General features: G+C 58.5%; 2 protein-coding genes across 6 annotated transcripts in view; one reads left to right on the top strand and one right to left on the bottom strand.

Moving 5' to 3' along the window:
* Positions 1 to 423: 423 nt before the first annotated feature.
* On the bottom strand, positions 424 to 11,292 carry CKMT1A (creatine kinase, mitochondrial 1A). Of its 2 annotated transcripts, none has more exons than XM_075159494.1 (9): positions 11,114 to 11,292; positions 4,299 to 4,497; positions 3,771 to 3,866; positions 3,458 to 3,679; positions 2,880 to 2,965; positions 1,702 to 1,825; positions 1,385 to 1,519; positions 899 to 1,024; positions 424 to 680 (listed from the first exon to the last, which is right to left on the bottom strand). In XM_075159494.1, the coding sequence occupies exons 2-9, from the start codon at positions 4,458 to 4,460 to the stop codon at positions 564 to 566; spliced, it is 1,068 nt and encodes a 355-aa protein (XP_075015595.1). In that variant the 5' UTR covers positions 4,461 to 4,497; positions 11,114 to 11,292; the 3' UTR covers positions 424 to 563. The 2 variants fall into 2 exon arrangements, with proteins under 2 accessions (XP_075015595.1, XP_075015594.1); XM_075159493.1 differs by lacking the exon at positions 11,114 to 11,292 and adding an exon at positions 10,266 to 10,593.
* A 125-nt stretch (positions 11,293 to 11,417) lies between these two features.
* The window catches only part of PPIP5K1 (diphosphoinositol pentakisphosphate kinase 1), a 52,191-nt gene continuing 42,552 nt past the window's right edge, over positions 11,418 to 21,056 (top strand). For all 4 annotated transcript variants that reach the window (XM_075159589.1, XM_075159588.1, XM_075159587.1 and 1 more), the window contains exons 1-7: positions 11,418 to 11,454; positions 16,217 to 16,386; positions 16,679 to 16,853; positions 18,440 to 18,635; positions 18,723 to 18,813; positions 19,821 to 19,906; positions 20,140 to 20,294. In XM_075159589.1, the coding sequence (XP_075015690.1) occupies positions 16,707 to 16,853; positions 18,440 to 18,635; positions 18,723 to 18,813; positions 19,821 to 19,906; positions 20,140 to 20,294 (675 nt within the window). In that variant the 5' untranslated portion in view covers positions 11,418 to 11,454; positions 16,217 to 16,386; positions 16,679 to 16,706. The remainder of the gene's footprint in view (positions 11,455 to 16,216; positions 16,387 to 16,678; positions 16,854 to 18,439; positions 18,636 to 18,722; positions 18,814 to 19,820; positions 19,907 to 20,139; positions 20,295 to 21,056) is intronic.

The following is a 21,056-nucleotide window of genomic DNA, read 5'->3' as shown; positions in this document are numbered from 1 at the left end:
GCCAGGTCCCAGTCTGACTTCACCTTGACTCTCCTCATCTGCCTGCCCCACTGCTTTCTGTGAGAATCCCAGTAATAAACTTGTGATGGGCACAAGCAATGAGCTCTGCTCCCTGCCTGCCTGCCTGCAGCAACACGTGGCCCCAGAGCACCTTTCCGTGCAGCTCCTGGCACCCTGCGGCAAGCTGCCCCCTCAGCCCCGGCTCCCTACCCACATGCAGTCCCTTGTGGTCCCCCAGACCAGGGCAGCCCCAGTGGCTCCCCAGGCCCGTTCCCCAGCAGCAATGGCTCAGGGAAATCCCAGGGAGGGCTGCTCAGGGCAGGTGCAGGAAATTCAGACCTGGGTGGGTGCCTCTCCGCAAGGGCACAGGGCGCTGGGGAGATCGGCAGGGTGGCACATGTGGGGGTAAGAAGGAGATCGAGCCATGGCTACAGCAGCGCACATTTCTGGGGTCTGGCCTGGCGCGTTGTGGGTAACAGGATGCAGCGACATGCTGGGCACAGAGATCGCGTAAGCTATGGGGGGAGCTGGGTCCCGCAGGGCTGGCGCTGCCTTGGTCCAACTCAGTGCCGGAACTGCGGCACTGGGGAGGGGATGCGGATGTCCTGCCCCTTCTCCAGCCGCCGCTCACAGTCGATCAGGTAGTTCACACCATCTATCACCAGCTGCACCAGCTCCACCTGCACCAGGAGCACACAGATCCTCAGGGGCTGTCCTGGGAGCCACGCCAGCAAGGCACCCGGCCAGCCCCACTGCGTGAAGGGCAGGTGCTGCCACCCCCAGTCCCCCTGTGCTGGCCCCAGCGCACGGCCCTAGAGCTGTTTGGGCACTGCGGGCCTGTCATGCACACACACTCCAGAACCTCCCTCCCCAAAAGTAGCTCTGCTCTGGCACCCACCTCTGACTTCCCCAGCCGGTCCAGGTTGGAGATGTCAAAGATGCTGCCAGTAGCTGCGGTGTCCACACCGCCTGTCCCACGCTTCTGTAGCCGGAGGTTCTCCAGGATCTTAGGGAAGCGGGTATCCTGGTGCCCAGAGAAAGTGTCAGTGCTCAGCAGGACCATCAGCAAGGGAGTAGGGGCTCTGCAGCTGACTGCTCCCTGGGGCAGCCCTCCCACTGCTCACAGGATCCCGTCAGTAGGCTTGTAATCTCCGCAGGGAGCCCTGCCCTGAGCAGACCCAGGTTGACATCTGGGTCTCTGGCCCCTCCAGCTGCAGGTGTGGGCTGGACCATACGCTCTGCTTCCTGGGGGAACCTGAGGGAGGCCCAGGCCTGGGTCCCATGCAGTCCTGCACCTCCCGCATGGCTGGGCTCCCTGCGCCCCGGCAGCCGGGGCTCCCCACAGCTCAGGCTTGGCTCCCCACAAAAGTGGCCACAGTAATACCTTGCTAAGCAGCGGCAGCTTGATGTGGACGCCTGCTCGCAGCCCAGTGCCCAGGTTGGAGGGGCAGGTCAGGATGTAACCCAGCCGCTCGTTCCACATGAACTCCCAGCCTCGCTCCTGGATTAGCCGCTCCACCTAGGTTAGAGGCACAAGCAGCCGTTCAGCCCCTGGCTGTGGGGTGCCCAGGCCTCGGCACAGCAGCACCGCCCAGCCCCGGCCAAGTGCAGGGGGCTAGCCCCGCAGCAGCCCTGCTTGCCCCTGTCTGCCTATCTGTCCCGTCCATGGGGCTGGCGCAGCAGCGGCTGTCGGGTGCTCACCTCTTTCAGGCCCCGACAGAACCGCTCAAAGACACGCTTCATGTTGCCACCCTTCTCCATGGAGATGACGCGTGTGTGGTCCTCCTCGTTGATCCAGATCAGGAAGGTCTTCTCGTTGTTGTGCCTAGGGACAGGGCAGTATTCGGCTGTGCTGGCGGCCGGCAGAGCCCCCGTGCCCACCCAGCCACCCCTGCCAGCCCTGGCCATACCCCTTCTGCCCCTGTGACCATGGTGCCAGTGCTGCCTCATGGTCCCGGTGCTCTGCCTGCGCCTGTGGCTAGGAGCACGTTGCCAGAGCACAGCCTGGCAGCAATGAGGTGCTCCTGGAGATGGGCCAGTGTTCATCCACATGCATCACTGCGGGCAACAGATCCTGGCTCCGGTGCCGCGGGTACAGGCAAGCACTGCTGTGGAGGAGCAGCATGGTGCCAGAGTGGTGGCAACCCTGCCTGGACTGGGGACAGGACCATGGCTCCTGCATCACTCAGGCAGCGGGAGGGGGCTGTGAGATATGGGGTGCATGTTGGGATGCTGGGTTAGGGGATGGCTGGAGCCGGGGACCATGTGTGCTGTGGAGGTGTTTTCCATGAGGCTGGTATAAAGGTGCTGTGCCAGTGAGGGCGGTGTGGGCGAGTGCGTGTGCCGGCTGTCACTCGGCGGGTGCGTGGGATGCTGTGTGGGATGTTGCATAGCTGTGCAGAGATGCTGGGAGGGAGCAGTAAGATGCAACTGTAGCAGGATAAGTTTGGGGCAGGTAGACTGCAGAGAGCCAGGAGGAGCACTGGGGATTGCCTGGTGAGCAGAAGGCAATTACAGGTTTTTGGCAGCCTAGAGTGCAAGGTGCTGCAGGATGGTGAGAGCGGGCAGGACCAACAGCAGGGGCTGGCTTTGAAGTCCCACTTCTAAGGTGGATGCTGTGGCTTGTGTATGGAGTGGCTGGCTGCTGACTGCAGCACACAAGGGGCTCCCAGGTCAGGCGTGAGCAGGTAGAGCCCAGCTCTGCGTGGCCAGAGAGCCTGTGGTGAGCGCAGCCAGGGGTGCCGGTGCTGCATGTGCTGGGGTCTGCAGTTCGACAAGCATGGGGAACGTGGGTGGCAGGGCTGGGGCAGCCGGACAGAGCAGCAGTTTCCCCCGCCTTTCTGCCCTGCTGACTGCTCGATGGCGGGGCAGATCCTCACCAGATCCCTCGGGCGTCGGGCCAGTCCCGGGCCATTCCTGCTGCCGTCAGGAGTGGGGACACTGGCTTGTCAAAGAGGAAGTGGTCCTAGAGGGAGGCAGAGTGCAAGGGCTCGCCAGGGCTGCACGGCTGGTGCCAGGGCACCCTGTTTCACTGATCCCAGCCTGCCATGCGGGCAATGCACTGCCGTTGCCCCAGGCAGGGCAAGCTTGCCTGCTGTCCCCACCTGTGGGCAGGAGTCCCTGCCTTCCTGGCCAGGGAGGCGGAAGGCTGCTGGTGCACAGCCTACACCGTACCAGGGGCTGGCGGAGCACAGGGACATGGGGTGAGAGCTGGAGGGGGCTGTGAGCTCCTGGGGCTGTGTTCAGCAAACTCCATCCTACCCCGGCTCGGGAGGGCTGAGCAGCTCTGTGAACACCCTCTGCAGCGCAGAGCGGCCTCGCTGGGGAGGGGGGTCCTGGTCTCACAGGGCAGCGGGGCTGGGAAAGGATGATACGGCCTCCCGGGGAGGCAATGCCAGGGAAGGGGTCCTGCTCTGTGGGCACCCAGGGTGGCTGGCCGGGAGCTGCACCAACTCACATCAATGAGCTGCTGTTGCTCCTTCTCCGTCATCTCACTGAGGCGGTAGTACCGGCCAGCCAGGTCTCCGGTGAGGCCGTTCAGTGCCTCCACGGCCACCTTCTCCACCTCTCGCCGCTCAGCGCGGGTGCAGGCTGGCGGCAGGCTCAGTCCGCGGATGCTGCGCCCAGTCCGGACCCGGGACGAGAGCACGTAGCGCTCATCGAAGTGGCCAAACTTTATCTGGAACAGACATGAGTCATGGGGTGCTTACGGGGGAGAAGAGCACCCATGTGCAGCACCGCTGCCCGGCTCACGCACCCGGTTCACGCACCTTGGTGGCGTCCAGGTCTGTGATGTGCTTCATGGTGCGGGGGTTGTATCCGTTGTGCCGCTCCTGAATCACGGGGTCAAACAGGTCAGCAAACACCTGGAAGCAAGTGGGATGATGTGCAGCACTGCAGACCCAGCACCCCACGAAGCCCCTGCCACAAGCTCGGTGCAGTCCTGCTGCCAGCGCGGGGAACATGGCAGCAGGCGGGCCGCAGAGGCTGGCTGGGGGCCATGGCGCATCCTGCAATGCAATGGCAATCCACAGGGCCGACACTGCCCGGGCAAGTGGGGCTCAGGGGCAAGGAGGAGGAGGTTGCAGGGCTCTAGGAACAGCTGATCTGAAGGAGCCCTGTGTCCCACAGGGACAGGCTGGGGCTGGCCAAGGGGCCTCTCCAGCTGCCCGGGCTGGGCAGGAGGAGGTGGGCAGTAACATCCCAGGATGTTGGATGTACTGCAGATACTGGGACTCCTCTGGCTACTGCAGGCACCCTGGAGAGCCTGGAACAGCAGGGCTCCAGCCGCCACTCACCTCGTAGGTTTCTTCATCACCAGCTACCATGCCCACAGTCTTGATGAAGGGGTGGCCGGGGTTGTCGACACCTGTCTGGATGCACTGGTCCAAGGTCCAGCCATTTGGGGTTGCTTTGTCACAGAGCCTGGCATAGATGGCTGGCGTCAGGTTGCTGGCCATGCAGTTGTTGTGCTTCCGTAGATCAGGGTACTCGGCGCTGCGGGAGGAGAGACCAATGAGTCCTTTGGGGCCAGAGGACCCCAACACTCATGCCCTTGCCCCACAGAGACCCTCAGGGCAGGTGTGGGCAGGGGAGCTCCAGGGAGGGAGGTCAAGCTGCTCTGCTTGCCCACACCAGCAAAGGCCAGGCAGGAGTGGGAAGGCAGTCCCTGGCATCGCACAGCAAGGGCAGAGAGCAGCCTGAGTTGAGAGCTGACATTGCCACAAGGACAAGAGTCCACGAGCAAATCTGAACCAGTTATTAGGGTGCGGCTCCTTATCAGCCACGTACCAGGGCTCTGGGGTTGGGAGAGCTTGCTGGACGAGCGGCAGTGGCCACGTCAACTGCAGCCCCGTGCTGGGGCACGGGCAGCTGGAGGGAGCCTGTGCACTGAGCTGCCAGGGCGGCCAGGCTGTGGAGCGGGGGTCTCGCTCCCCTTCTCCTCCCTGGGGCTGCCCCGACGCCAGTCCAGACAGACGGTGGCAGCTCTCACTGCCCCTTCTGCCCAGCACTGGGGTCTGCCCGTGCAGAGAGTGGGGGAGGCAGGGCACGCAGCCCGCGGGGGCCCTGGCATGTCTGGCCCCTGGGCCCCAGCCGGGCGCCAGGACCCCCCGTCCCTCCACCCCCCAGATGCCGCGGGGCAGGAGATTGGTTGACCTGGATCTGCAGCCGGTGGGAACCGCACTGCTTTCGCGCAGTTTATTGTATTAGGGAGATGCTTTCCTCTAATCAGCTTAGCGGGAGGCCGTCCCCTGACCTCTTTCCCACTTTAGTCAGGCTTTGTGCTTGTTCTGCGCTCATGGGGGGATTGGCAGGGCAGGACCCCGACAGTGCTTCCTTGGTCAGATCCCTCCTGCTGGGAGGTGGTGCCTCCGCTTGCCTCAGTGGGACAGGACTGGCCCTTGTCAGCCCAGGTGACCTGGCCGGTGGCCGGAGGGAGTCCCGCAGCCCTGGGGACGGCTGTCTCCTCTCCCAGGAGGGGCACTGCCTTGTGTGTGGGGGTCCATGTGGGAAAAGAGGAGCTGGGGCTAATGCAGGTCTGGATCAGTGGGAGCAACAGCCGGCCACCATCACCAGCAGTGAGTCCTGGCACCCTCCCGGTGCTCAGGTCCTGCTCCTGGGCTGAGCGTCTGCACAGGGCGCCAGGTCTGGCTGCCAGCGCCCGGCCCCGTGCTGCAATGCAGAGTGCTGTCGCTGCTGCCGCCTCCTCCCCTGCGTCTGCAGGCCAAGGAATGTGCGTTGGCCCTTCGCCTACGGCTTGGCTACTGCTTGTGGCTTCCTGCGCTTTGCAGAAAGAAAGGGAGGTAGGGCTTACATTGTCTGCTCTGTGTAGGGAAGCACTTGGCTCCAGCCTGGACCAGTGCAAGGAGGCTTTTGCTCCAGGCAGGAACTCGTCCCAGGCCGTGCAGGCTGAGGACTGCTCCCCCAGCCCACACACATATCTGTGCCGTGTTGAGATGCTCCACTTCAGAGGCTGACTTGTCATATATGGGATGCAGCCTGCCCCAGCCTCCCCCACTGCTCCTGCCCCTCCTGTCAGCTGGCTTCTGACCCATGTCTCCCCAGGGAGAGACACTCTGGTAAAAAGCATTCGCTGATCAGAATGGGACTCTTGAACAAGTTCCTCCCCCAGCCCCAACACGGCTAGTGCCGCCTGGCATGCTAGGACCACAGCCTGCCTGCTGTGCTTTCCACCCTGGTGTCAGCGGACCACGTCCAGAGAGCCAGCAAAGGTTGCTAAGGGAAGCAAGCTTACTTCCAGTAAGCAGAAGACTGCTGCAGGTTAAAGCATGCTGTCTGTTATGGGCAGTCCATACCTTCACTGAGACTCCGGCCTCTGCCTACAGGGTCTGTGCCTGCTGCAGTGCTGATTTAGCTCCTGGCCCAGACGCACCCTCCCTCAGAACAGCCCTGAATCAGAGCCAGCAAATCTGGGGAATCTTTCTTCAGCCTTTCTAGAGCACCCGAACTACGCTGGATGGTGCCAGGATCAGCAGGGCAATGCAGGGATGAAGGTGCTGAACGCTCAGTGCTCTGCTCACAAGCGGTGCCCCGCAGAGCTGCAGGGGAGACTGGCCATTCCTGCAGCCCGGGCTGCGTCCCGGGGCTGGTGCGGGAGGGCTCAAGGAGTGGGCACCGTGCTCTCACCGTGCTCTCCTGGGTGTCCAGGTGTCCTCTGCCACAAGCATGAAGGCCACACTGCACTTGGCCTCACTGGGGCTGCCTTGGCCCCTTGGCTTTTGTCCCCAAAGCTAGTTTTTAAATTACGATCGTTTCAGCACCATCTTTTGCTCCCAGTGCCATACAGCCGAGTGATAGGGTGGGCTCCCTGCTCTGGCTCCCCCCAGCTCCCCAGCCACAGAGGCTGGAAGTGTCTTCAGTGGAAGGTGGATGCCAGCCAGGAGCGCGACTCAGCATGGGCGCTTTCCTACCACCCGCGCTGTCCCACAAGGCAGCTCAGTGACCTGCGACCTGCCTGCGACCTCGGGGTGCAGCTGCCTGCAGCAACTACCCTCTCTGCCTTGCGCGAGGAGGTGCTTCACCCCAGAGGAGACCTGCTGAGCACTCAGCAGGTATTATCAGTCCGTCTACTGACTGGGCAGCCTCTCCGGGAGCGGCAGCCCCCTGCTTCTCCCCACGACTCTTCACCACTAATCCAGCAGCCTCCAGTGCCCTTCCTGGCGTCACAGCATGCTAACGGCAGCCCATGCTAACGGCAGCCCCTGCCGCATGTGGCCTGGGGGGGAGTGTGGGGCGAGCAGCACGGACCCTGCACGGTGGCGGCAGGCGGGAGGAGCCAGGTGCTGGCAGGTTGCTGCAGGCAGCAAAGCATGTGGCTTGTTTACGCAGGGAGGAGGGGGCTTGGGCTTTGTGCAGAGATGCTTTGGCAGGGAGCCCCAGCGTGACCATCCAAACGCGGTGCTGTGCCTTGTGTGGGACCCTGCCTGGCAGCGGGCACATCCGTGCCCATGTCTCCTCTGGGGGGGGTGCCCATGCCCCCCCCCGCATGGCCATTTCCACTGCTGCGCCTCTGACAAGCGGCCATGGAGTGCTGCTCAGATCCCTCAAGGCTGTTGCCAATGTCTCTCGTTATTTAAAGACTACAGAAGCAAAATCCCCAAGTGGGTTGACTCGCCCCCGCAGAGCGGGATGCTGCAGCTCACCCGTGGGGCTCTGTCCAGGCTCTTTTCAAGTGTCAGCACTGTCACAAAACCATTCCCAGCCAAACAGACCTTCCCAGGAAGCTCATTTTAGACCTTCTCAGCCACATCCCCTACCTTGATTTCATCCCCTCCTCCAGACTCACCTCAGCCCCCTCCTTCCCACAGATGGTGCCTGGCTGTTCCCCCAGCCCCGTGCTTGTTTTCAGCATCAACCTGCATTTTTTCCGCAGCCACCGATCCTGCCACAGCAAAGCCTTTGCAGCACGGCTAGCTCGGCCCCTAGGACACAGACGGTCTTTTGTGTGCACAAGGGGACTACTGGTGTGTCCAGGTTTAGCAGGGACAGGCCAGCTCTCCCTAGGCTCTAGTGCTCTTGCCCGCAGGAGCAGGACATGGGCAGAGTGCCTGCCTTTCTCACGGCAGCCGGTCTCACAGGTCCCGGTGTTTCTCCCTCACCATCCTCACTTGGTGAAGACCTGATGTCTGTGGCCCTGCAGTTGTTCAGAAAGCTTGAAAATACAGCCCTCTTGGGAGGTGAATAAACAGTAACATCCAGCCTTCATCATTCTTCGAACTCGCTCCATTTCTGTCCACTTGTTTCTGTGGCCCGACCCAGCATGCCTGAGCCCCCAGCCCCAGCTCTCAGCACACAGCTTTCTGCACGAGCAGGGCTCTCAGTCTGCAATGCAGCGCGGCACGGCTCTCTAACTGCACGGTGTTTGGTGCAGGAATCACAGGAGCAGTAACGTGCTGCCTCCTTCCCCACTCCGCTCCTTCACTGTGCGCAGTCTCTGCCGGCATCAGGATGGGAAGGAAAACCCGCTCCTCGCTTTCCTGACCTGCCTCTGAGCTGTGCCAGGCCGAGCAGCTGGTGCCAGTGCATGGCAGAAGGACAGGCCAGTGGCTGCCATGTCCCTCTCTCCTCCTGGGCCTGTCCCTACCCCGCCTGGTCCTTGTGAGGCACAGGCAGCTCCTGCCTCCAGCCCCCATCTTGTGCCTTGGCCCTCCATGCTCCTCGGGGCCAGGCAGCACGGGCACCAGGCAGGACCTGCCTCTACCTCTCCCAGCCTCGAGGCCCCTGCTTCCTTATTGCTATGGCAAGTGGCGGTGAGCAGAGCAGCGGTAACGGCTCCACCCGCGGCAGCGAAGTGCCTGGCCCTCCTGGGGCCCGGCCAGGCTCCCCGGGGCAGCCCTTGGCAAAAAGCAGTTTGAAGGGGGAGCGACACGAGACCTTCTGTGCTGGAGCTTGAACCTTAGCACCGCTCTGCAGCTGTGACACTTATCTGGCTTATGGGATCAGGCACAGGTTGTCTAAATAGGGCCAGCAGCTCTTGCAGAGCCAGCATTACCCCAAAAGCACTCCTAAGCCAGGCCATGGCCGTACACACGCCCGCCTGGCCCAGCTTGGCCCCGTGTCCACCTCCCAGGAGTCCTGATTGCACATCTCAGGGCTCATCTTCATCCAAAATCTGTCCGCAGGCTGGGGGCTGCCTGCTCAGCACCTGCAGGCCCCTCCAGTTCTCCCTTTAAAAACTGCCCCTGGGATGGAAGAGTGAGGACCCGCCAGGAAACCTTTTCTTTTAAATAGAGAAGTCCCTGTCCCGAAGGCAGGCGCATGGCAAGGCTGGTACAGCCAGATGGGGACGGGCCAGGAGCTGCTGCCAGCCCCTGGGGGCTGCTGAGGAGCCTCTGCCTCTGCTCTGACACCGGCTCTTGCAGACAGAGCTCCTGGGTGTTTTGCCAGGAGGAGAAAATGAACCCCTTTGCTCCGTCCTGTCCCCGCCATGACATTGGCAAGTCTTCCCCGGCTCCCCCGACAACTGGGTCGAGCCTGGGGTACGTCCTCACCCGCGCTGGCTGCCCCACCAGGCCGACCCATCTCCCTGACAGCCCCCAGCCCCATCCTCCCCATCAGTCCCAGAAAATCCTCCCAGACCCCAGCCCTGCTGGCAAGCACTTGTCCCCCTCCCGCTCCCGCCTGCCCCGGGCTGGTGGCGCAGCAGCTTGTCCCGGTACCCCATGACCGCCCAGGGCCACCGGCAGTCCCGGGGCTCCCAGCCCGGAGCACCGCTGGAGGGACGCTGGCGCCCGGAGCCAGTCCTCGGGCACGGGGATGCGCCCGGGGAGGCCCCCGCAGCCCGCACGGCCCCGGCTCAACGTGGGTCCCGTGGCCAGGCCCCGTGGCAGCCCGGCCGGCGCGGGAGGGCCCAGTCTGGCCCCGGGGAGCCGGGCCCCGCGTCCCGCTGGCCCCCGCGGATCCCCGCCTAGTGCCCCGGCGCGGCCGTTGGGGCCGCCCGGCCCTCGGGGAGGCCGGGCGGGGCGCAGAGGCCCCGCCGCGGCGGCGCCGGTGCCCTTGGGCGCGGGGACGGCGGGGCCCGCGGCGCCGGTGGCCGGCGGCCCGAGGCGGGGGGGCTCCGTCCAACACGGCCGAGCCCCCGGGGCCGGCGCGGGCTCGGCTCCTGGGCGTCTCGGTCACCCCCGCCCGCGGACGAGCAGCGTCCGCCCCGCCGGCCCCGTGAGCCGCCCCGGGGCCCCCGGCCGGAGCTCGGGGGCAGCCCCGCCGCGCCCCGCACGTACGCCCCCGCCGCCCGCGCCCGGTACCTGGGCGGGTAGCGCCGCCGCTGTCGGTCGCCCGCGCTGACCGTGTCCCGGGCGAGCAGGAAGCCGGCGGCGAGGGAGCCGGCGCCCACCATGGCCAGGAGGCCGGCGGAGCGGCGGGCAGAGAGGGCGCGGGCGAAGGTGCTAGCCATCGCGGAGCGGCGGCGCGGCGCAACGAATGCGGCGGGGCCGGAAGGCGGACGTGATGGGAATGGCAACGGGAATGGGAATAGGAATGGGAACGGCGGCGGCGGCAGGGTGCGCGGGGGCGGGGAGCCGGCCGGGCACGGGGGGGCCCCAACGGCACCGCCACCTGCTCGGCCGCCCCGCCCCGCCCCGCCCGCCGCACGGGGCCGCCACCGTCTTCAGCACCGCGCGCCGGACAGCGCCGGAGGGGCGGCTGCGCCCGGGCCGGGCCGGGCCCCCACCGGGCCCCCGCCCCGCGCCCCGGTGCGGGCAAGCACGGCACAGCACGGCGCAGCCCGCTGCGGAGAGGGTGCGGCCGGGGCAAAGTCCGCGCATCTGGAGCTGGGAGCGGCGGACGCGGCTCCCCGACGGCCCGGAGCCGCGCATGGGATGCGGCCCGGGATGGGTCGCGGGGCCGGCGGCCGGTTCTCGGCGGCCCGGCCTAGCGCGGGCGGCGGTTACCGGCCCTCCCGCCGCGCTCCGTGCCGCTGCCCGGCGCCGGGCGCTCCCTCAGGGCCCCCGCACGACGGGACAGGGCGGTCGGCCCGCGCACCCCGTGTCGGCAGCACCGGCGGGACTGCACCGGCGGGGTAGGGAGCATGCCGCGTTCCGCCGCCGCAGACCCCGCGCGACAGGAGGGGCGGCGGGCGCTGCCCGGGGCTCACTGCCTGGCTTCTCTGGCGCACCGGGAGCGGCCGCACGGGTCAGTCGCGCCGCCCGCCCGGGGTCCCGCGGGGCGAGGGCGGCCTGCGCGGCGCGGTTGCCGTGGTAACGCGGGAGCCGGCGGCGCTGCCGGTACCCGGCGCGGGGCCCGCGCCCCACGTGCGCGCGGCACGCCCGGCTGCGTAGTGCTCCCTGCCGCCGCCGCCAGGGGCTGCCACGCCGCGCCCGCCTGGGGTCCGGCCGGCCCGCCCCCCTCCCCGGCGATTGGCTGGCTGCGGTCGTCAGCAGGTCGTGATTGGCCGGCGGCAGCGCCGGCAGCGCAGGGTACGCTCGGAGGCCGCAGGTGAGCGGAGGGAAATGGCGGCGCCCAACGTGGCGCCCCCTGCTGCCGCCGGCGGGGTGCCGGGGCGTCCCGAGGGCAGGCGGCGCCGGGTCAGGGAAGGGAAGCGAGGGGGGGGGCGGCCGCGCCGCGCCGCTGCTGGGCCCAGCTCGTCGGCGACTCTCGGGGAGCGCCGGGTAGGTGGCAGCGGCGGCCCCCTGGCGAGGCCCGGCTCGCCGCGCGGGCCTGCCGCCCTGCTGCCCGCCGCGGGGCTGCCGGACGCCCGTGCCGCCTGCTCCCCGCCACCCGCCGGGTCTCTTGGGTTCGGGGCGCCCGGCCTCCCCCGGCGCGGCCTGTCTTCGGCACCGAGCGCGGCGCGGGAGCTCCCGCTCGGCGGAGGGCACGGCGGGCCGGGCCGGGCGCTGTGCGCGGCGCTGCGGCGGGCTCTGCCCGGAAGGGCCGGTGGGGCGGCGGGCGGGGCCGTGGCTGAGCGGGCCCCGCAGCCCCCTCCTGGCCGCTGCGGGGTCTCGCGGGGAGCGGGCGGCCCGCCGGGCTGTCGCGGGTTGGGCTCTCCGTATCCGTGTCGGTGCCGCCGGTGCGTCCCCTCGGCCCTGGGGCGACTCGCCGGGTGCTTGGCTGCTTGCCGCCGCGCCGCTCTGCCCGGGCCGGGCCCCGGTAGCTGCCCCCGGAGGAGGAGCCTCCGCCTCACTCCCCCGGAGCCGCTGCCCCGCCGCGCCTCTGCCCTCGGTCTCCCGCCTCCCGGGAAGCGCCCGAGCCGGACGGGTTGGGGTTTGTGTGGGCATCGCCCCCGGGGTGTGAGGGAAGGGTAGAGCGGCAGCGGTTCGTGCGTTAATAAACCTTCATTAACTGTACAGAGGAATTCTGATGCTGTGAAGTTTCACACTTAACAATCTCATAAATCTCATTAAAAAACCTCATTAAAACAGTCTCCTAGGGCAAGAATTGATCTTACTGCTGCAGTTGCTATGTGAGCAACATAACACTTGCTCAGATGTAGAAGTGATAAGCCAAGAAGTTTTTACTAAATTTGCAAACGGCATTGTCTAGCAGAAGGAGGTCCTGGCCAGGAAACATGAAATGTTTCCACCGTTGCTATACTCTCTCTGGGTTTGAAAATGTTGATAGATTTGGAGTTACCGAAAGTGCTGCTCAAACCGGCAGAACTGTATGTTTAGAAGCTTGACTTGAGCTTCCTGGTTGTGAACACATTGAACTTCTACGTTAATAGAACATGGAGAGCTTTCTTTGATACACCAAGTCCAAATAGCTTTTAATTATTAACTCTGGAATAGGTGTTCTTTTTCTTCTGAAGCAATTAAGTGTCTATGATAAGAGTACAGCTTTCACCTTTTGTATGTAAGTATGTAATTAACCTTAATACAAATAGCCTGTGTAGGAGTAACTCTCTGGGCAAAGGTACTTCACTGATCAAGGCCTAAACTTTCAGGGTTGGGGATTTTTTGTTTGTTTGGGTTGGTTGGTTGTTTTTACTGCCCACAGCAGTTTCAGGTAGTTCAACAAGACATTGCCAGCATTAGTATTTTAAAATGCCAGCTATGTGTATTCTTGAAGGTTACCATCCTGCAGATACTTGACCTGGATTAAATCAGGCTGTGGGTCTATAAGCTAAATCATCCTTGCAGCCTGTCTGCATGCAGTGGCATCCTGTACTCCTCGGACCCCCAGCCTAATGCTTCCCCCAGGATCCCTGGGGCGCGCAGGCCTGTCTGCTCTTACAGCTGCCTCTTCTACCGCCTGTGGCTGCTGCCACCAGCGGTGTGATCAGCCTTGTTTGGTTGCTGCAGGGATTGCGCTTTCAAATCATGCATCTGCATCTATAACAGGCTTTGTTTAAAAAACAAAATGAAACAAAAAACCAGCACCCAAACCCACTCTTTTAGTGGTTAATGCCACACTGAGTACAAAGTTAATACAAGACCTGATCATGCCTTCTTCTCTCTTAAATTTCTGGTACCTCAGAAGTGGGACACAAAGAATAAGTCTCTTATCTGAACAGTGCCAGAATGATCTGCTGGGGAACCGGAAAACAACTTACTATCTCACTTCTTATCTCTAACGCAGGGTAGTCTAGGGAGCTGAATTAGTCCCAGGACACTTAGAGGCAAGCTCTATGTCTCAGTTTCAAGTTGTGTGTCAGCAGGTTTCTGATTGCTGTTAGGTGATTACAGTAACCTTTGGTATGATTGTGTAGCAGATCATAGCTGCCTTTCTTGAAAGAGAGTGCAAGAATGTCTTTAGCTGTAGCAGCTGGTGTGTGCTTCCTCGTGTTATCTCTGATGGGACTAGCAAGCCTAAATATTCCATACTCAAAGCCAGAACCATCTTTACCTTTCTTGTGTGTGTGCCAGAGCGTGTTAATGCTTTTGTCTCTCTTGGACAATGCAGCCAGCGGCTTTCACTCAACACTTAATTTTCTTGTTGTGATTAGTGAAAGGTGAGACCTGTAGTACTCTCAGCAAATGGGGACTGGTCTGAATGTATGACCTCTAGGAGCAGTTAGCTCAGGAAGCAATGAGGATGATGCAGAACCATCAGCGTCGCATACTGTCAGCGCCTCTCGTAGCTCTAGGTTTGAAGAAAAGAAGTAACGGTGTGGTGGTGGTGCGGGCTGAGCGCTGTACAGGAACCTTGCTGGTACTGATTCTGTAAGGGAAGGTGCCACCCTCCTGGCATACAAACTCTTTGATAGCCCAGCACTAGAGCTGATTCCGGTGTGGTGGCAAAACCCTATGTTATTAGCCTTTGATACCAGAATAGAGCTCCGCTTGGCTGTTTCCGTTTAAGAGCAACAGTCTGTCTGAGTTTTAGATGCCTTGGTTATGCCTGTAGCTAAAAGTTCTGTTTCATCAAGAGTCTGTAGTCTCTCTTGGTATAAATCTAGTCAGATAAGGGATCTACTTTAAAGAGAAACTTGAAAAAGATTTTGGTTATACCCTCTCCCTTTCCCCACACCAGAAACAACCTGAGATTATGAGGCTTTCCCTCTTAACGCTAAGGGGATGTCTGATGCATCAGTTGTCGTCAGCTTCAGTGAGGCTCTAGGTTTTTAGCTGTTCAAGTATGGCGTGTCATGGCCTCTAGAAATAGCAACAGAGAAGGCACAGGCTTTTTTTTGGGATAGGAGCAGAAATGTAGAGAACTTGTTGCTTAGGGCAAAGGTTTTCCTGCTGCTTGATCTGTTTTTTCCAGGAGGGAGGGGAGAGTAAGGGATTGGAGAAAACAACCCTCCTCCTCTTCTTGCATGGTTTACTTCATTAAATCATCAGCCATCAAGCTGATAGTGTACTTGCTAAGGTCTCGTTCTGTGCTGGCGTGCTGAGGCAGAAGGGCACAGGAATGAAAATGGTTCCTGACCATGTCGGGAATCCTACCTTTGCCCTCGTGTGGAAATATTAGGGCTATATGGAGCACACAGTAAAATGCCTGTATAACCTGGTCTGCCAGCGCTGTTGCTCCCACCAGCAGAGAGCACTGATGTTGAATTGCAGCTTTAACTCTTGCTGATCAGGACACTTCTGTGCTGGGTGTGCCCTCTGCCTCAAGGTTTCTGTGGGAGCAGGCTGCGCTGGGTTTGGTGCACAAGCAGAAGACCGGCGTGAGCTGGGAGTCAGGCAGAGATCGTCCTTGGTGTGGTAGGTGTGGGCTTGCTGTGTCACCTCTCTGGTTTCTGTTGGGTTGGTGTCGGCTCCCCAGTAGATCCGGCATGATGACCAATGGGCTTGCTGTCGAACCAGTGCCTGGTAGCATGGGTTTGGGACCTTGTCTGCTGCGATTCTGCTCCAGCGCTTTCTCTAAGCACTTACCTGTTACATCTCCTGTCTTTTCTGGGAGCACGCACAGCCTCTCTGCGTGGAGGCATGCTTTAGTTTTACCCTTATTTCCAAGGGGATTTCACAAGCAGCTGGATTGCTCTGTGTGTTTGTTTCTTTTGCCCCTTCCCACCCTGCTCAAATGGATTAAGGCAATCTCCCTCCATTGTTCCTGGTGAGGGGATTCTCACCTACCGTGAAACTGTGCTGGCAGCCCACCGGTGGCATTTGGGTGTGCCTCCTCTGCTCTGTGAAGAAGAGCTGCCAGAGGACTGGAAACTGACAGCTCTATGTGGCAGTATGGTCTGCTGTGGTGTACCGGCTGTAAGGGAAAGCATGCTCGTAAAGAGGAGGAAATAAAGTACCTCTCAGTCTGGGGAACGCTGGAAATCATGTGAGAGCATGAGAAGCAGCAGTAGAGTGTGTCTCATGTCTATTTTTAGGAAGTACTTAATAACATGAGGTGTTCACAATGTCGTCTTCTCAAGGTTGCACTTACTTACACGGGAGGATTGCTTTTCACCACTTTATAGTTGGGGAAAACACAGTAAAGGGCAACTGCTTGACATTTATGTATGTGCAGCTATGGTCAGAGGTGAACAGCTGTGTCCTTGGTGCGTACACAGTCACATGCGTACTGTGATTTCAAACTCTGTCACTTCTGCAGCAGATAGTGCTGCTATTGTAGGTGACAGTGCAAGACACACTCCTTTCCTGCATTTATAAAGCATAGCTTGTATCCCCAATAATTGGGTTCCATGGTCACAGAGTAAATCAGAGCCAGTGTGCAAACCCTGAAGCCCTGACCTGCAACCCAAACTGTTGCTGATGCTTCCTCTGTGTCCTCTTTCCTTGCCAAAGAGTTGTCACTTCTTCCTTTTCGCTCCTCCCCGCAAACTGATGTGCCTCTCAGACTAATCTCTCTGTTATTGTAGGTCATCTTGAGCTGAAAGGATGAAAATTGGCGTTTGGAAAGTCATTGTCACTGTTCTAAGCTTCATCCTAACTTCTGGAGTCTCAGTTGACGTCTTTGGGTGTACAAGCCTGCGAGAGTGTCCGCTGTCCCCTTCCATGATTTAGACAGCAGCTTGGAGCATGCATCATTGTAAGGTTTACATGATTTCAGCGCTGGTGACACTGTCCCTTTTCCAGTTGGTGCAAAGAGGTTAATTGCACAATAGAACTGCCTATCTAAAACGATCCTGAATCCTGGATCCCCTCCCACCCCGGGGGTCTCTTCCTGCTCCCTCCTTGTGCAGGGCAGCAAGTCCCGGGGCTCACTCATGCCAGATCAATCCCTGCCCTCCCCACCATCACCTGCTTCCAGTAGTGCAGTGGGCCCCTGGCTCGCCCTGTATCTGACCTTCTCTATCCTTTTTTGCATGCTGTGATTCCAGAGCGGGATGGTCGGCCACCGAAGCTGCAATGTCGTCCCTGACGACCTCCAGTGAGGGAGAGAACTCCACTCCCAGGTTTGTTGTTGGTTCCAGGGATGATGAGACAGACTTTCTGGGATCAAACATGAAGACAGACGAAACCGATTTCTTTGAAGATGACGAAGAGGAGGAGTCGGTAAGGAGGTCCTGGCGTTCTGGGTTGGAGCATCTGTGCAGAATTCCTGGGTCTCAGCCAGGGTTCGCGCGGTTGCTGCTGAGGCCACAGGCAGTCGGGACTTCGGGGGACATGGCACCAGGCTGTGCAGCACAACCGTGGGGAACGACAGTGTCATTTCTGACAGGACATATTGCATTGTCATGCTGCCATACTCGCTGCCTCATGCTGCAGTAAATCCTAGCTTTTCGCTTACAGGTCTTTTTCAGGTACAATAGCGTATTTCTTTGTCCTAGCAACTTAAGCCTGGCACTCCTGCAAACCTGTCTGTTTCACCAGGGAAATTTTTGAGGAAAACACTGAGAACTGTGAAAAGGGCAAAGGTGTGTCTGCAGAAAGGAAGCATTTATTCTTTTCTGTAACCTCCAGGAACAGGATGCAGAAAGGAGAATGATCTCCAGATTCTGACTGGTTTTGGCCCCTATTCAGTGTTATATTAAATTTTACATTTGCTGTTCTGCACATGGGACTTGGATGCTGCAGGGACATTGCTGCTGGCTGTGTGAATTGCTGGGACCATACGCCAGTGCAGTGGTCATTTCCATTGCCTCTGTACCCTGAGTCTCCATTGCAAGTGGGTGGTTGACCTAGGAGCCCACATGGGCTTCCCTCAAACCCACGCAGTGTTGTGTACCTTGATGCTCAGTGGGGAGCTATTTATCAGGTATGGTGAAGGATTTGAAATCCTTTCACTTCCCAGATGTTGTTTTTGCTGTGGAACCTTGGCTTTGCAAGTCAGTGCAGTAACTTTAAAGTCTCAGCTTACAGTTTGAAGCCACAATTGTTTGTGCTGGGTAACCCACAGTCCTGTGTGTATCACTTCAGATGATCTCACTGTGTTTAATCTTGCTTGGGCCAGAATTAATCTGTCAGGAAAACATCCAGTCTGGGGTTTCTAGACGGTGATGGAAAGTCCACCACAGACCTTAGGCTGTTCCTCCATTACGGTTACCAATGCTTTTTGAATGCACACCTTCTCTCTTGACTTACTCAGCTTAACTTCATCCCACTGGGTCTTGTTGCACCTTTGTCAGATGTATGGAAGAGCACTTGGTACTATTTCTTTTCTACTCGTAGCTACTTACTGTTGTAATCTCCCCTTCATTTTCTCTCAGATAAGACAAACAGACTGAGCTCCTGGACTTTTTTGCTATAAAACATTTGCAGCTCTTCTCTGAGCCTGCCTAAGTCCACCAACTGCCTTGGTGAGTTATGGGCCAGAGAACATGGTGTGAGATTCCAGTCCCTGCTGTTTGTTCAGGTGCCAGATATTTATTTTTGACCTTAGCCTTAGTGCCCAGTAAAAGGAGCAGGTACATGCTACCTGGCAAAGAAGCGGTTGTTTTGGGCTGCTCCTTAATGATGTCCCCCAGTGAACTCTAGTGGGAGCTGGAAGTATATGGGTTCAAGTCTAGCAAGAGCTGTGAGTGCATAAGATTGGAAGAAAATCCCTGGCTTGTTCTGCATTGCTGCATTTGTACACTATTATAGTTTAAATTCAGTAAAGTAGTTGACCCTGTACTAAACTGATCTCTGTCTTCCCTTAGCCACCTGAACGGCAGATTGTGGTTGGAATCTGTGCCATGACCAAAAAGTCCAAGTCAAAGCCCATGACACAGATTCTGGAGCGTCTGTGCAAGTTTGAGTATATCACGGTGGTGATTATGGGGGAAGATGTTATTCTGAATGAACCGGTGGAGAATTGGCCCTCTTGTGACTGCCTAATATCATTCCACTCCAAAGGTAAAAAGTCTGTGGCAGGCCTTAGCCTACTTGAGATCTGGGCAAGGGAGCTTCCACTCATTCTTCCCCCGACTCTCTGTATTTTAGGATTCCCCCTGGATAAAGCGGTTGCTTATGCCAAGCTGTGCAAGCCATTTCTGATTAATGACCTTGATATGCAGTATTATATCCAGGACAGGTAGGTGTCTGTGATGCACTGAAGCCCCTTCCCTGTTCCTTTGTCTGATTCCTCTCGTCAGCATGCTGTGCAAACTTCGTCTTCCTGGCCAAAGCAAATGAGTGAGATGGGGAGGAAGGGGACCTTAGTGTAGTGGCTTTTAGGGGTTGTTTCTCCAAAACGTGGAGGGGAATAGATTTGGGGGTAAAACCATTGAGACTTGGCATGTTTTGTTTTCTGGTGCAAATGTCTTGTAAGGAATGGCTACATGAAGTAGGAAGTGGAAGAGGTCTCACAGAACGAGACTGCCACGACTAAGACAAAAAGACTAGTCTCTGAGTAGGAGAGCCAAGTAGTGGGATGGGGTTCTGGGACAGAAGTTGGGAGCAAGGCCAGGTCAGATTCTGAGGAGAGTATGTTGATCAGACACTTCAAGAGGCTTCTCAGTCAGCTCTTGTTAGAGGCCACCAGCAGTCACATACTTCAGTGCATACAGCCAGACTGCTTTGGCTGTGTATGGGTAGGGCTCATACCAGACCCCAAACCTCCTGCCACGTCTTTGGGTTGTGAGCGGTGTTCCTGTGGGTGCTGACAGGCACCCCAAGGTGTAACTCTAGTGAATTGCGGTTTCCCCACTGACACACGATGAAAAAAGGCTCTGCTGCATCTGCCTGGCCTGGGCGTTGGGCAGCTTAGCGTGACAGGGCACCCATTGAGAGGGCAGATCTGGGTAGGTGGCACGTGCTGGGTGTGTTGCTGTGGATTGGGCATGTGCTAGTAAATGAGCATCCATGTTTAGGCCAGGTAGAGGTTTACTCTGGGACATCTCTGTCCAGAGTAGGACTGAGGCATGCCCCATAGCCTGTAGGTCTTATCTGGAGAGCATGTGCTGAGAAGTATTTGCATTCTGTCTTGAGGCTTTTTTGTGTTCATCTGACTTTGTTCTTCGTCAGTGGGAGTGAAGCCTTTCCCTTGGCATGTACTGAGGACCTTCTAGGCTCTTCTGACACTGTTCCTGTCCTCTACAGGCGTGAAGTGTATCGGATCCTTCAAGAAGAGGGAATAGACTTGCCCCGCTATGCTGTGCTCAATCGAGACCCTGATAGACCAGAAGGTCAGTGTCCAGGCTCTACTGCAAGCCATTTTCACATACTGTACTATTTAAGATATTCTGCAGAGAACAGGTACAGATAATCAGCTTGAAGAGGCCTGATTCAAGGCCTTGTTTCTTGCGGACAAAGGTCCCAACAGCAAAACTGGCTGACTGGCCAGGACTGAAGGCCTTCAGCTCTGCTCTAGGGCTGTCTCACCTTTTCCTAACATGCTGCTGCTGTGCTTTGTCTTCAGAGTGCAACTTGGTGGAAGGAGAGGACCACGTGGAGGTAAATGGAGCTGTTTTCCCAAAGCCATTTGTAGAGAAGCCAGTCAGTGCTGAAGACCATAATGTGTATATTTACTACCCGACGTCAGCCGGTGGGGGCAGCCAGCGGCTGTTTCGGAAGGTGAGGAGGGAGACTTCAGTTTTGGTGTTGGAATCAACAGATCTGTGGCTTTGAGACCCATGTGGCTTCAGGAGGGAGTGTTGGGGCAGGTGAAGGGGAAAGGAAGGTTTTGTGCTGGGGAAATCTCGGCCTTCTTAGAGCTTTTAGCTCAACACCATCTACCTGGGAATTGCAGAAGTACATGTTTTACTGGTAGTGCTGACTTCGCCTTCCCCATCCTCTGTTTGACCTGTGTCCTGTCTGGCAGTCATGGAGAACTGTGTCCCTTGTTGAATTGCATGCTGTTTTTTCCAGATCACTTCCTCAGTTTATCAAGATGATTTTTTTTTTTTAAACTTATGTTCCTGTCCTCTAACATCATTGTTGCCCTTCTCAGGTTAGTGTAGCTTGCAAATGTGATAAATGCAGTATTTATTCCTAGATTCCACAGGGAATCTGCCCTTACTCACTTCCTCCACTTTGCCAGCAAACAGTTAATAGCTGTGATATATCTTTTTTCCAATCAGTTATGCATCTGCCATTAATAATCTTAAAATTATTGTTTCCTTAGCTAACATACAAGCATGCCACTTGAGGTTGTATCCAACGCCTTACTAAAAATGAAAACAACATCATCCGCTGTCCATAAGATCAGTCAACTGTCCTAGAAGGAGGTTAAATTGGTCTGATTATCACCTGTCATCATTTATTTTCATTTGCTTATTAACTAGGCTTCTTACTTTCTAGGTCTTTATCCACTGTTTTTTGTTGCATATCCCTGTA

This window comes from Calonectris borealis, chromosome 11, assembly GCF_964195595.1.
Source record: "Calonectris borealis chromosome 11, bCalBor7.hap1.2, whole genome shotgun sequence".
In the NCBI taxonomy this organism is placed as follows: domain Eukaryota; kingdom Metazoa; phylum Chordata; class Aves; order Procellariiformes; family Procellariidae; genus Calonectris; species Calonectris borealis.
The sequence above is the reverse complement of the archived record's forward strand: the minus strand, read 5'-3'. Positions and strand labels throughout refer to the sequence as shown.